A 14188-nucleotide genomic window follows, 5' to 3' on the forward strand; every position below is an offset into this window, starting at 1 on the left:
CCCCTGGTGCTACAAACTCACTGGAAAACGTGCAACTGTTTTTCATGTAATCACATTATTACAGAGAACAGTGTTGCACTTTTTCCTTCCCCTCTTTTGTTTCAGCCTTGATTTCCTATATTTTCCACTCCTCCCTGGTAATTCCCCATTCCCAGTGCAGGCAATGAGTTGGCAGTATTTGGAGGTCGTTGTGTCCCGGCTCAGTGCAGCTGTCCGTCTCACATGTTTACATTCGGGTTCGGCTGGCTGCAGAGTGGGCAGTGGGGGTGTTAAGACACTGGCCAGTAAAGAGGAATGTCGTGGCATTCCCAACATTAAACTTCTTTCCTACATGAGGCACATTGTGTTTAAAAAGGGGTATTGGTTTGTGTTTTTTGCCCTGGGTCTGAAAGCCAGCATTTGTAATTGGTAATATTACTCGTTACAGACATCGGTCACCAGCGGCTGCAGGCTCTTTTGATGACATGCACAGTTACCATTGGTTGTAATGAGCAATGCTAGCAGTATTACATTTAAGTTTTTGGGCGGGTAACTGAAGTGCAAGCAGATTAACCTTTTTTAACATTATGATTAATGCCTGGTGGAGAAAAATGACTAACTAGAACAAAACATTAGGATCATTCTTTGGAAGCTTTTCATCTATGCCAGCCTCAGGCAAAGGGCCTCTGTGTTCAGCCTGTGACACAAACCACTGTTAGAAAGCTCTCTTAAGGGACCCTTATAATCAAGACTGCAACCAATTACAAGTCTTAAATACAAGAACGAAATGCTGCCAGACCATTGTTGTAGGTTGCTCCTCACGTTTGAAGTCATAGCATCTTTTGCTTGTGTTGCAGAGGGGAAAGGGAACTGAGGCAGAGGACATGAGAAATTCTTGGAGAATGAGGCATTGAGCCAGGGGTGTTGTATCATGTTACTTTTGAGCTCCAAAGTCTGGGCAGCAGCTGTTTGTGTCTGTGTGTAGGTCTGGACAGGGAGCAGGCACAGGGGTCAGAACCCCACATGTTTAGACTGGAGAGTGGGAGGTTGTCAGATATCCAGAGGCTAAAGGAAAAAGTTAAACAACAACTAATAAACACTTGTTTCTATAAAGGCAGTCCAAATAATGCACGTGCAACATGTGACAGCTGATCATATGTTAGTATATGCATCCTGATGAACGTTATTTATAATGTTCTGTCTTTACTCTTTTCCCTGTTTGTTTTCAGAACTCCCTGACACGCAGCGCTCCCTTGAACAGTGACGCCCAGGGTCGGAGTGGGGCCCGTTTCCATACCTCTTATGACAAACGCTACGTGGTCAAGACCATCAGCAGTGAGGATGTGGCAGAGATGCATAACATCCTGAAGAAATATCACCAGGTGATAACAGCTTATCTTATTATACCTTACAAAAAAGCAAGGCTTGATTCTGCAATGAGGAAGACCTCCTAACACCGTTTGTCTTTGATAGATTCGATCAGCTCAGAAACTAAAATATGCTCTTACTCTTCTGAAACAGCGTCTAATCCTGTCTCATCTTAACCCCGCTGCCTTAATCTTGATCTAAAACACCATGAGGTCAAGGAAAGATGTGTAGGGGGCATTTATAAGACAACTGCAATGTTAGGAGTCTCACTGCAATAACATTAGGCAACATAATTATGCAACAATGGATTATTGATGTGGCTCTGTCATCACTTTAACTGTTGCTGTTGCAAGGAATTATGGGAGGGAATAATCTCCTTTGCTTTCATAAAGGATGATCCATTGTACCCTATCCTGAAGTGGATAAGAAAGGAAGCATTGAAGCACCTTTCCTTAGCTCTTAGAGCATTGGAACATCTCTTGTCATGGCTGTCACTTAAATACTTCTGGGTCATTTCCCTCAGTTTGGAATCTTTATGTGAATAAAAAGACCATTCAACCACAGCCCCTGATCTTTCTCATCTTTTGCACTCATTCTTCGAAGGAACTGGAAAAAAAGGACAGCATTATGAACACGCACGCAGAATTTCAAAGTGCATCTGTGCTATTTGTGCAAACTGACACCCAGGCATAAGTCAGGAACCTTTTACCCAGTGTTTCAACATCAATAAGTGTCAGGGAACAGATTCATGTGGTTGTTGTCCCACTATGCCATTGCCTTAACAGATACTCGTTCTCTCTTTTGGTAGTTCATCGTGGAGTGCCATGGCAACACGCTGCTGCCTCAGTTTCTGGGGATTTACCGGCTCACCGTGGATGGAGATGAGACCTACATGATTGTTACACGCAATGTCTTCTCTCACAGACTCTCCGTCTACAAGAAATATGATCTCAAGGTAGGGGGAGTAAACTCATACAGGAAAAGAAGGAAGTAAGGGGATGAAAAGCGGTCAGATAGGGCATTAATATCACGATCATTTATGTTAATTTAATCTGTAATCGCACTACACCAGTCTTTTTTTGAGACGAATTTTTCAAGGACCTGTTGACTGAACATCTGAGCTTTGGTGCAAGAATAAAAATGCATATTTGATAGTTTTCGTGGTTCCAAAAGATAGGCCTGATCATTTGCAACAAAAAGTGAGTCATAAGAGGTTGTATGATTTAAACTACAGGCATTCTCCATTGGGTAACAAGTGTTGTAAAACAGGGCTGAGAGCATCAGATAACCACTGAAGCTGTTTTAATCCATTTTAAGCCATTGCCTAATAGGGTCAGCTTCTGTGTTCAAACATGCCCACGGGTAATGAGCATTTGCAGGAATGAGTTTAAGTAGGGTGGTGAGGCACAATTATGATTATAGTAATTTCCTTTCTTTGTTTCTAGGGTTCCACTGTGGCACGGGAGGCCAGCGATAAGGAGAAGGTACAGTCACCTGTCGTGAGCAGGGATCCACTGTTATACACACCCACACAGCTTTCAACTCCAGTAGGGGAAGGGCATCATAACCTTTAATACATGCTTTAAAAAGACAATAATAATAATGATATAAACTCAGAATGCTCCAATTAAAAAGAAAGTTAGCAAATCCATCCAAATAGCATAAAAAGGGGTTATCCCAGTTTGGGATAAATAAAGTACTTCTGATTCTGATTCAGTACTTATGAAACATGTCCAAAAAACACAAAGAAAGAATACAATCCACACCGTGTGGATTACTCAAAAGCTGATTTTGTCCATCAAACAGACCGCTGTCCTTGCAGCATCTGAAGGAACAGCATGTTCTGATAATGCTAGAGGTCAGAGTCGGTGTGGATTGAGCAGGTGGACTCTTTTAAAAGCACTGAGGATAAGTTAGGAACAAGGTCCGTTAAAAAGTGTTCAGAAACTCTGGTATGTTTTTTTTACAAATATACTTTTTCCTGATTTAATTCCACGTCCTTTGAAAGACATGTGGACACTTTCGAGAACCCGAGAGAACAAACTGTGTCTCCAGTGGTTTGAATTACCGACACAGCTTCAAACTATTCCAGGCTTACTGTCATCACCCCAACGGCCCAACTAACGAGTGTTTAGTGCCTCTGTTTCCCTTTGGGCGGGGATGACAGTAGCACATATCCATCTCCTTCAGTTAGCACCTACTTCATCACCCCATTCCCTTTGTAGCCCCTGCACGCTTTTCTGTGTCTCTCTTTAATTTGCTTCATCCCCTCTAACCTCGCTTCTGCTCTTCCACCAGTTCCCCTGCCTGCTGTCTGTGTGAGAGAGATTGAGGCGTGTGTGTGTTGGGTTACTTTCTGTCAGATGTCTCGTGATTTTAGGGTGGTCCTGTGTATTGTGTGTTTTCTATGTAGCTGTGACCTGGCGCTGTGTCTGTGAGTGAGTAGTACATATATACGCTTTTCTGTGACTGACAGTGATGGAAATGTTGCTGTTTGTGTACAGTTGTTTTGCTCTTGGCTGAATTGTCATTGAACTTGTGCAGGACCTGATGGTTCAGTGTGCTTCATGTTAAACTTGTTTTAGCAGATATAGGCAATATATATATTTTTTATAGATCTGAAAGTCTTTAACTGATGGAAGTGGCCGACAGCGTCCTTGAACACTTTGACTTTGGACCACTGTTGGTTTGACCTGTCTGTATTGAAAAGGGATGCTGGTCCGAATTAATTTTTTTATTGCATGTGTACACGTTGCCCTTCCTGACCATGAAAAATGTTTTTTACATGAGAACAGTTATAGTTGTGACCCACAGTGGTTTGAACTTCCACTGCTTGCGGCTTTACAGGGGCTTAATCGCGGGGCACCATGCAGTGAGGCATCAAGAACTTCAGGGAATCCCCAAACTAAAAATAGCCTACTGTAAATGGAAGGAGAAAAAAATGGGATCTTAACAGAAGAATGGGTAAAAAAGCAGCTGAGGTTTTAAAACACACATAGACCTCCTGTGTGACATCATTGTCTGCCGCTCTGCTGTGTGTGAATCAACAGTTAAAGTCTAAAAAACAGAGGCAACAGAACTCATTTTTGTTGAGCTTACATCATGAACGAAAACTAAAACTGACTCTTAACTCACACATTAATACAGGTTGCTGTGGGAATTCTGTAGTTCTACCTTTTTAGTACAGTACATGGTCACACACACGCATACCTTTTGAATGTGCGGACATGTTCACACCCAACCAACAACAAGCCTCAGACACGAGGCTCAATCATCAAAGATCTGATGAGACCTGCAGTTTTCACCACATGAACCACCTATGTACATATTTCACACACTTACAAACGTGCTGAAATGAACTACATGTGCTCAGTGACTATACAAATGTTGTCTTCCCTTTCCTCAAAACATTTTCTGTACTGTTTCCAGAATGTGAACACTAACACTACTTGACTTTAGTGAAACACTCACACACACACTTCAGTCGGCCTGTATAATCAAGAGGAGGGTGCATCACTCCAAATGAGAGATAACATGAGTGTTTTTCAGAAGGTACAGTGTGTGTGCGTGTGTAAAAAAGGCTTTACACCCACACAATCAACAAGCATGGCAGGGTTCTCTCTTGACTGCATGCCCGCCTCCCCTTTCATGCATGCGTCTGCATGGTTTGAAATGTGTTTTTGCATCTTCTTTTAAGTTTACTTTATTTCTTACACATTTCAATGTGTATGAACACCAACTCCATTCTTGCACATTGTGAACATGTTCAGTTTTACCCACATATGACATGTATTTTTAGAAATACATTTTGTGGTTCTTCTTAGAAGCTGCTGTCTTTTGGGGTTTTGGCTTTCAAACAGCAGCGTTTGGCTTTCTGACACATTTTAATGTACAACATTTAACCAGGCAGACGATCAGTGGGTGTTCATGTTATATCGCCCAATCTAAGTCAATCTAGTCTAGGCAAATCATATCATAGAAGTTTGTTTATTTCACTCTCATTACAAAAGACCTGTTTGAGTCATTTAGGACACTAACCCACAACGTAGCAAACACTGCTGTAGGTGAAGCGTGCCATCGCTGTTATGTGACCTGGAAGAAATGGAGGTTTTGTTTGTAAGCTGGTGGTCCTTGGTTTAGGGAAAACCACTCGGCTCTGCCTGTGAGGGCACATGGCTTTAATGTGTCTGTATGAGTGTGAACTGTCTTGCTATTTTATTAGCAGCTCCTTATCCACTTAGTTGAAAGCCTGTAGAAATAGTACCACACCTGAATAGCTGTTTGTCAGACTTCAGTTTATAGTTGTAAATTAGTACAGTGGTTTTCTTGCTCTTGGTAGTTCCAGCTCCTTCGTCCTTTAGAGTAGCGCTGCGGTCTGCTTCCTTCTCTAGCAGGAAACAGTTTGAATACCAGCGTAGGCAGACTAAAGACGTGCAACATTAAATATAAATAAAGTCCTATTGAGTATAATACTTATTATGTGCATTGTCTTTGGACAACACTCTTAGCCACAGTTCCAAAAACATCAAACAGAAATGAACACGGATCTTTCGCGTTCAAGCCCTTTCCACCCCTCCACCAATTTGAACAAACAATTGTGTGCTGTAACATTTTAAACACTTTGCCTTTACTTCCAACTTCCTTCCTCCCTTCCTCTCTCCTTTCTTCTCTCCTCTCCTCCACCCCTACCGACCCTCCCTCGCTCCCCCCTTCTCTAGCAGCCGCCCCAACCAGAGGATGTGCCCCCGCGGCCCAAATCTGGTAACGTTCAGCAAAGGCTGCAAACACTGCGGATTGCCACGCGCTTTTACTGCGCCATGAAACACGTAAGAGATGTAAGGAAACCAGGGCTCATATACCAGGCATGATCTATTAAACCAATCTTTTTTGACTATTATTATTTACTGTACGGCCGAGCATTTTCGTTTCCTCGTCCTCTCAAGCTGTTATTTAAAGTCCATATTTTGCACACTCTCCATCCATCGACAGTCACCTTTTTGCTCAGCAAGCTGGTTTAAGTTTTCCCAGACATTTTGTTTTTGTTTCCACCATTCACTCAATGGTACCAACATTTCTGTGAAACACTGGAGAGCGAGAAGTGAAGCAGTGAGGTGGCAGCATGAATGGGAAGGGCACTCCTGAAATAATACCCGAACCAGAGTTGGAAAGAGAAAGTTCATACTTAGGTTCCTGGAAAGTGTCATTATTTCAGAGGGAGAACTTCCTTACTTTGTTGCAGTTTTATTCCAAGTTTAAAACTGAAACTAAGTAAGTTACACACAATTCTTCTCTGTTCTGTGGTGCAAATGGATAAGCAGACAACGTTTATCACAGCAGTGTATGAAAGAGTCGGTAAATCACTGGAATGGAAACACTTTATCTTTATAATGAAAGTGTATTAAGCAGTAAATGAGCTGCCGTTTCTCCAGGTTTGTTTCATGTTTGTCCTGTATTGTATCAGCTGGTAATGTGACCACAGCTAATATGACTCTTTTTTTAAAATATATAAAAACCCTCCTGAGATAATGAGCGTATTTTGAATCGGTATGGCAGTAATCCTTAAGTGGAAATGGCAATTACCTCTGTCTCAGTTTGTTTCTAGCTTCCAGGTAACATTGCCTGTTCTAAAGTTCTTATATGCTGCTTTTAATATAGAGGCACAAATAGTTTGGTTATCAAAGGGGCTAATTGACACAATTATGATGCAAACTATTTGAAAGTTCTTTTATTGTTTACCCAGCATACATAAAGTTCCAGTGTTAGCCCTGCACAATTCCTGCAGAAAGTCACTGCTTTGTTCTTCTGAGACGGCATGAAATCAACGTGGACGATGGCCAGCTGGCGGGAAGCCGAAAATAAATTGTAATATTGTTTTTAAAGTCTGAGAGAATTCACACAGATTTACAACCCTCGTCAACTACCCACCCTCTCCTCCTGACTCTAATATATCTTTCTGTTTTCTACTTACTACCTCAGCGTAGTGCACAACTCAGACTCATTTTATTACAGCCCCTCTGATAGGATCCTCTGCATGACTGGGAGAACCGGTCTGACGGTGGACATAAAGTTGAGTTTGAAGTGTAGAGGGATGGATGAATGTAAGAGATGATTTGTCGGGTTAGGTTAAAACTTTCGAGGCAATGTTCCCTCTCTTCTCAGCCTTATGTCGCGTCCTCATTTACTTTTTATGTTGCATTTATATTCAGTCTAGCAAGTTGTACACCCCATATTTCTTGCAAATTGGAGGTCCATGTGTGTTGAAATATGTGCTCAAATGTCCTATTTGTGAGATGTATTACCATCTGTGTGAAGGTGTAAATGTATGTGTGTCGGTGTGTGCTGCTCATTGTAGTGTTTCAGAGTGCTGTTGTGCTGCTGCTCTTCTCCTGCTGCTGTAGAGACACTGTAGTAGCTGATCTGCTGCTGCTCCTCATGTCCTGCTCTCCTTATCCTCAGCGACTCAGAACTAGGCCCCGTCCCTCCTCACATAACACCTCCTCCCCCTGCTGGTCAGAGAGACAATTAATCCCAGTAGAGCAACACTTAAATAGGAAACTCCTTCATTCTGCTTGTAGGCTGAATAGAGGGAGTTACATAGTTATGAAAGTAGTTTATATCAGATGCAATCCACAGTGTAGTTTCCGAGAAGCCTCCTAAATGACGGGATGCTTTTGGGAGAGCAGCCCAGTGCCAACAAGGACGTTTCATGGCTTTGAGCTGGACGTCCTTTGTTTTTTTGCATGACACAAAGAGTGTGGATCCAACAGATGCATTTAGGAAGCTGTCTAAACTTCGGTGCAACGACCAAATACAAATATCTGTGTGATTCATTTACATTTTAATACGTAGATCAGAGCATCAGGTGGATCTGTGCCCTGCTGTGAGCATGCTGCATGCACAGTTTATCACAGACTGCCTGTACTTTGTCAGACAACTCATTTTACAAGTAATGTGTGTTGTCTTTGGCAACAGAGGCTTATCTGAAAAAACACAGGCTCAAAGTCTTATTTATACCAACGGGGTATTTCAACATGCTGGCAGAACCATTGTGGACACTAATCTTTGTCATCAGGCATTTTGAGATACCCCTTTATTCTTAAAGGTGAGCTATGGTTTAGTCCTGTGTAACATGAAGTATATTATTAATGTTTTCTGGGTGAAAAGTATGAAGAACACTGATGCCATTGTTATTGTTTTTAGTCAATATTTCGTGCCAAATTTATATTTAAGGACTCAACTGTGTCTGATTAAATGAGCTCAATATTTAATGAGACTAATACTTATTATAATAGATTTGAGCGTCAGAATTCTGTCACATGTTCACCCAGGTCTTTCAGGTTCAAGCCGTCTAGTGTTGTGTTTTTAACTGTTGTTTATTTGGCTGCTAATCTCCAATGCTAATGGTCAGGCCAAGGAGCTGCCCACCTACAAGGACAACGACTTCATCAACGACGGACAGAAAATCCACATCAACGGGGAGAACAAGAAGATGTTCCTGGAGAAACTCAGGAAAGATGTGGAGGTGTGTGTTCATCCACCATCTAACAGAAAATAGCCAACCCCTCTCTGTCTATATCAATACATTATCTCTCAACATTGCCTTTCTTTGCTCTCCTTTCCATGCTTCACTCCCTCTGCTGTCTTCCTTCGTCCTCAGTTCCTGGCCCAGCTGAAGCTCATGGACTACAGCCTGCTGGTGGGGATCCACGATGTGGAGCGAGCCGAGCAAGAGGAGGTGGAGAGCGAGGACAACGACGCAGAGGAGGAGGGCGAGAGTGACGGAGGGGGTGTTGGAACGCCCCCAGACAGCCCCAGCAACACCCTGGACAGCAACAAGCCTCTGTCCCCCGGAGAGTTTGATCCCACCATCGACGTCTATGCCATCAAAAGCAATGAGAGTGAGTAGTGTCATGTGTTTCAGGGATTCAATACATAATTAATCCCACCTGTGCAGTGTAAAGGATTTATTCAACAGCTTCATAATATATCAAGCACTGAGAGCTCCCCCTGCTGGGTGTTTTAGTCCTCACTTGTCCTATTTAACAGTACCTGAATATACTGTGCAAATATAAAGATTTTCATCCAGGGTGCGTTTGTTTTCAATCACAGCTGCTCCCAGGAAGGAGGTTTACTTCATGGCTATCATAGATATCCTGCAGCATTACGATGCTAAGAAGAAAGCTGCTCACGCCGCCAAGACCGTCAAACACGGGGTATGTAGCTGCACAAAACAGGAGATATTAGATGAGTAAGTAAGACACATGTACTGCATGAGGAGGCTGACGGTTGTCTCTGTGTCCCTCTGCAGGCCGGAGCGGAGATCTCCACGGTGAACCCAGAGCAGTACTCCAAGAGGTTTCACGATTTCATCACCACTATCCTGTCATAGCCTCCAGGAGTCACAGGGGGCACAGGGGCACAAGGGAAAGGGAGGGCAAGGGGGGAGTAGGGCGGGGAAGAGAGGTGACTGAGAGAAAAAGCATCAAGAGGCTGAATTAATAAGGTGCTGTGATGGCTTTGTATCTCTCTCCCTCTCCACATCCCTCCCTGCTTGTCTGTCTCTTTCAGTGGCGTGCCGCGCTCTGCAGCTATAAAAAGAAAACCATCATTCGTTTACATTTAACCTCTCCTCTGTTGACTCTGTGTTACTTTGATAAGGGTGTTGAAAGCAAGCGTCCAAGTCATTAAGTCGTTTTATTTGTTTTTGTCTGTACGGTTGTTTATGTGGGAATTTGACTTTTTTTTATTGCCTCTAGTACAACATCCAGCTCCCAGCTTTTGTTTTGATGTTTGTTTTTGTCTTCTCAGTATGATACGTAGGGGAGGCTATGATGTGTGAGTGCAGAGGTCAGATTACGGCACAAGGCTTGAGCGGGATGTAACGAGGACGTACATGATGAGCCTCGCCTGATGCAATTGCTTCATTTCAGGAAGTGGTAAGCAGTCTTCCAATAGGCCAACAGCCACACACCCCCGCCCAGATGCTATACAAGTACTCAGCCAAACAAATCTTCCCATTTGAGTTGGTCCTGCATCACTCGCCCTTTAGACGCCACCCCTCTGTGTTCAGGTCAGGAATTGATCTTCTGGGTTATCTCCTTGTAACTCCCTCACAACAAACGCATCTCATTAGCTGATCAGTTGACTTGTCACACCTCAGTGCTCGTCCCTTAGGCTTTGTTGTGATGCTCAGTGATAAAGAATGAATAAGGGAAGGATACGTACCGGAAAATGAGGAGATTGGAGCACACAAAGTGCTGTTTACTTGCATTCCCCCTGAATGTGTTGGGCATTGTTTTCTGTTCCTCAGGCAGGGGATGACCCATGAGTCCTGTGTGGCTGAAGTGATTTAAGTCACTCCTTGTTATATCTTCATATGGGATGTCAGATTGAAACATCAACAGCCCTTTACTTTCTGTTGCCATCAGCACCTTATGAGTAAATCAAAAAAATGTTGCACTTTTATTTGTTATTAGAGGTTAGGAGCTCTTGTTCTGTTACATGCGCTGCAACAAAGAGGACAAACGTGTTAGAAATCCTGATCCCAGATTCCTCCTCCTCCAGATTTACTCACCTGCAGATCTTCTTACTGCAGGGATGGACGGGAAGACTTTACTGCAATATTACACGAGGAGTGGATGAGTTCTTGGATGAGGGCTTTTGTAAAATGACCTTCCGATCCCTTTCAGAAGCACTCTGGTGTTGTGGGATTTGGGATCAGCTACAGTGTGTCTGTGTTCAGGACAGGCAGGAGACGGTTTACCTCCAGCATCGTACCAGCACACACTCAGTGTGTGTGTGTCAGTGTTCAAAAGTTGTAAAGGGAGAGACAGAGAAATGGAGGGGGGAGGTGGGGGGAGAAGAATGAACAGCGACAGCATCGTTCTCTTGTCTCACCTCGGCTGGTATTCATCGTTGTTCGTGTTGTTGTTGTTGTTGTTGTTGACATTTTAAAGGTGGTTTAACTGTGTTTGAATTTGGCAGTTTTATGAATTGATGTGGTAATAATTTTTTTGTTTCTGTTTGAGGTTTTTTTGTATATTTTGCACAAGAGGAAAGGAACCAAATGTTACGAATACGATCCCAATTAGTTGATACGGTCTTAACAAGGGAAATGCAATATACTTGTGTGTAAGTGAGAAAAGTTGTTGTGCGTGTGACGTTGTGTATCACTTTCTGGATAACCAACTAAAAAGTCGTCCTTCTTGACTATTGTAACCCATGCAAAAAGCTTCCATCACAATATGTTTGTTTATCATAGAATATATTCACATTTATATTTTTACATTGGATTTTAGTCATGAAATATAGTTGTATTTAAAAAAATAAATAAGGAGCCACCCTTGGGAATGAATGATGGTGCTGTGGTAAATGAAGAATGACACTGCTTGAATTTATACTCACTATAGATGTAAGAAAAACCATAAAAAAATTGCATGTCCCAGGACTAAGTTTCCTCCCCCTCTATCTGTGTTGTTCTCCGTGTCCCCACACTTTAACCAGATTTGTGAGCGTAAAGTAGTCCCTACCATGCTTTAAATAACTGTTTTTCATTGTATACACTGTGCAAGATGTGTGCCTTTATACTCCAAAATTATTTAATTTTATATTTTGTAATCTTTTTTTTAAAACAAAGGTAAAAGGTTATTTTAATAATAGGGTGTTTACTTTGACCTGCATTATTTCCTACTTTAATTTCCACCCCTTCGTTCTTCCACTCCTGTATTTGAATCTGTTCATATTGTTGAGTTTAACTAAACCATCTTATGATTGTGTTTTTTAACCGTCATAAAAAGTGAATATCTGTCTTAAATTTGAATATGGTGGATTGGTTTGGATTCTGTAAATTCAAATCTGTCATTGTGATAATTCAGTGTGTGCAGGCGTCTCTGCTCCGAGGCGTCCGCTGATATTAACCCCTCGTTCGTTCACGCTGGTCCTGCCTTTATAAAGTGTGTGTGTGTGTGTGTGTGTGTGTGTGTTGTGGTTGTGTCGCTCTCGCTAACTGGCGGCTGCTCAGGAGTCCGTCAGCATGTTCATCACGTTTACTTTGGTAACCACAGATTTCAGGAATGTGATTTTTTTGTTTTTTTGTTTACGCGTTTGTCCACAATTTCACTTCCCGTCATCGTTGTAAAACTCATTTCTGAAACCGGTTTATGTCCTCTTGCATTTTTATGTCACCCACCTGCTTGTTATCAGGGAGGTCATCAGCTGATAGGTCACCCTGAGTCAGTGGTTAATGGATATTCAGTGTTCTTTCTCTATTAATGGGCTGTTCTGTTTCTATTGTCACGTAGCTCATACTGTACATAGGTTGTGTCATAAAGAAAACAGGAAATGAGGGAACGCTCATCTTTTCCTCGTCTGCTTTGCTCTGTTTGAGGCATAGATGAGTAGAAAACGGAGCAGTGCATGCTGGGAGAGTGAGTTTTTTTCTGTTTCTGTTTTGGGAATATTAACTCTGGATCTCATGATGATGCCAGACTTTAACAGATGCAAATGTAAAGACAATAATAACACACTCGCTCTTCTGCTGTACTTTGACATTTAAGGCTTTTGTGACTCTCACGAATGAGCTCCTCCACCAAACAACCTGCTGCCACGTTAACTTGCCAAAAGCATCTTTCAGCAGTCAGAACTTCCCCCATGAGCTTGAAGAACATTGTGTACAGTGTAATGTGTCTGTTTGAACTGAATTTGTTTTTTTACATGCACTGGGAGATTGTGCATTCGCTGATATGTGAACATGTCCAAAGTTTTGAGAAACAACCCTGTGTTCATGTGGTGTTCAAGTGTTAAGGGAATTACAAATGCAAATGAGCGAAGGCCAGATCTGCAGGGATGGAACATATCCTGTGGCTTTAAAAAAAAAGTCTTTCAGGCAAACAGTTTTGAAATTGATTGAATCCATTGAATTTGCATGAGCAAGTCAACACATGGCCAGGAAACATCCTGCAGTCGAGCTTCGGTCTCGCAAAAAGTCCCAAGTTATTTTAGAGTACATCTAAAAGACTTACGCATTAGTGTATGTGTGTGTGAGTGTGAGTGTGTGTGTGTGTGTGTGTGTGTGTGTGTGTGTTATTGCTGTCTGACAATGGTTGGTGAGAGCTCCCTTTCAGTGGCAGAGAGGCCAAAATGATGATGTATGTTTATTGTTCTTCACATTTAATGATGATGATGATGATGATGATACACTCCATCCCATAAGCTTCACTCAAACCAATTAAAGCACTTGTTCTGCTTAACTCAAAAGTTTACCTCTGGAGTTTTTATTATGTGTCGTTTACTCTAAGTCCCATAGTTACTGCTTATTTTAAAATGTTTGTTTCACACTGATGCTCATTGTTTAATTGTCACAGTTTGTCACTGCAGCTGATTTGGTCTATTTTGTGCATTAGCCGTTTTCTTGTAATTATTCACCTTGTGCAGCTGTTTCCTCCCCAGATACATAATGTCCTCTGATATATAATGGAAAACATTTCAAAGTAAATACATTTGACGAACAGTGGATTCACAAAATACTTGGAAGATGAGAGAGAAGCAAAAATGATAAACCACAAAACGAAAACAGCAGGAGGGAGTCCCGCATGGGGAAAGACGCACAGCGAAGGAAAGATTCAGCCCTTTATTAGATAAAGCTGCAATCGGTAAAATAGAAACTGAAAAACACATACAACACAAATAACTGATGTCCGCTAGCAGAAGCGAATTTATAAGGAGCTGTTTTAAAATTCAAGAAAGACACAACTAACTTAAAACATGACGAGTTATCCGTTTATGGAAAACTTGAACCGCAAATAATCCGCCTATTTATTTAAGTATTAGGCCTGCCAAATAA

General features: G+C 42.0%; 1 protein-coding gene across 2 annotated transcripts in view; it reads left to right on the top strand.

Moving 5' to 3' along the window:
* The window catches only part of pip4k2aa (phosphatidylinositol-5-phosphate 4-kinase, type II, alpha a), a 25329-nt gene extending 11727 nt beyond the window's left edge, over nt 1-13602 (top strand). Inside the window, exons 4-11 of one of the 2 annotated variants that reach the window (XM_063912535.1) lie at nt 1209-1361; nt 2156-2302; nt 2793-2831; nt 6066-6182; nt 8756-8869; nt 9005-9245; nt 9457-9560; nt 9656-13602. In XM_063912535.1, coding sequence (XP_063768605.1) covers nt 1209-1361; nt 2156-2302; nt 2793-2831; nt 6066-6182; nt 8756-8869; nt 9005-9245; nt 9457-9560; nt 9656-9736 — 996 coding nt within the window. In that variant the 3' untranslated portion in view covers nt 9737-13602. The remainder of the gene's footprint in view (nt 1-1208; nt 1362-2155; nt 2303-2792; nt 2832-6065; nt 6183-8755; nt 8870-9004; nt 9246-9456; nt 9561-9655) is intronic. The other variant, XM_063912536.1, reaches the window with a different exon arrangement.
* Nucleotides 13603-14188: the final 586 nt, after the last annotated feature.

This window comes from Eleginops maclovinus, chromosome 21 (assembly GCF_036324505.1).
Source record: "Eleginops maclovinus isolate JMC-PN-2008 ecotype Puerto Natales chromosome 21, JC_Emac_rtc_rv5, whole genome shotgun sequence".
Classification (NCBI taxonomy): Eukaryota; Metazoa; Chordata; class Actinopteri; order Perciformes; family Eleginopidae; genus Eleginops; species Eleginops maclovinus.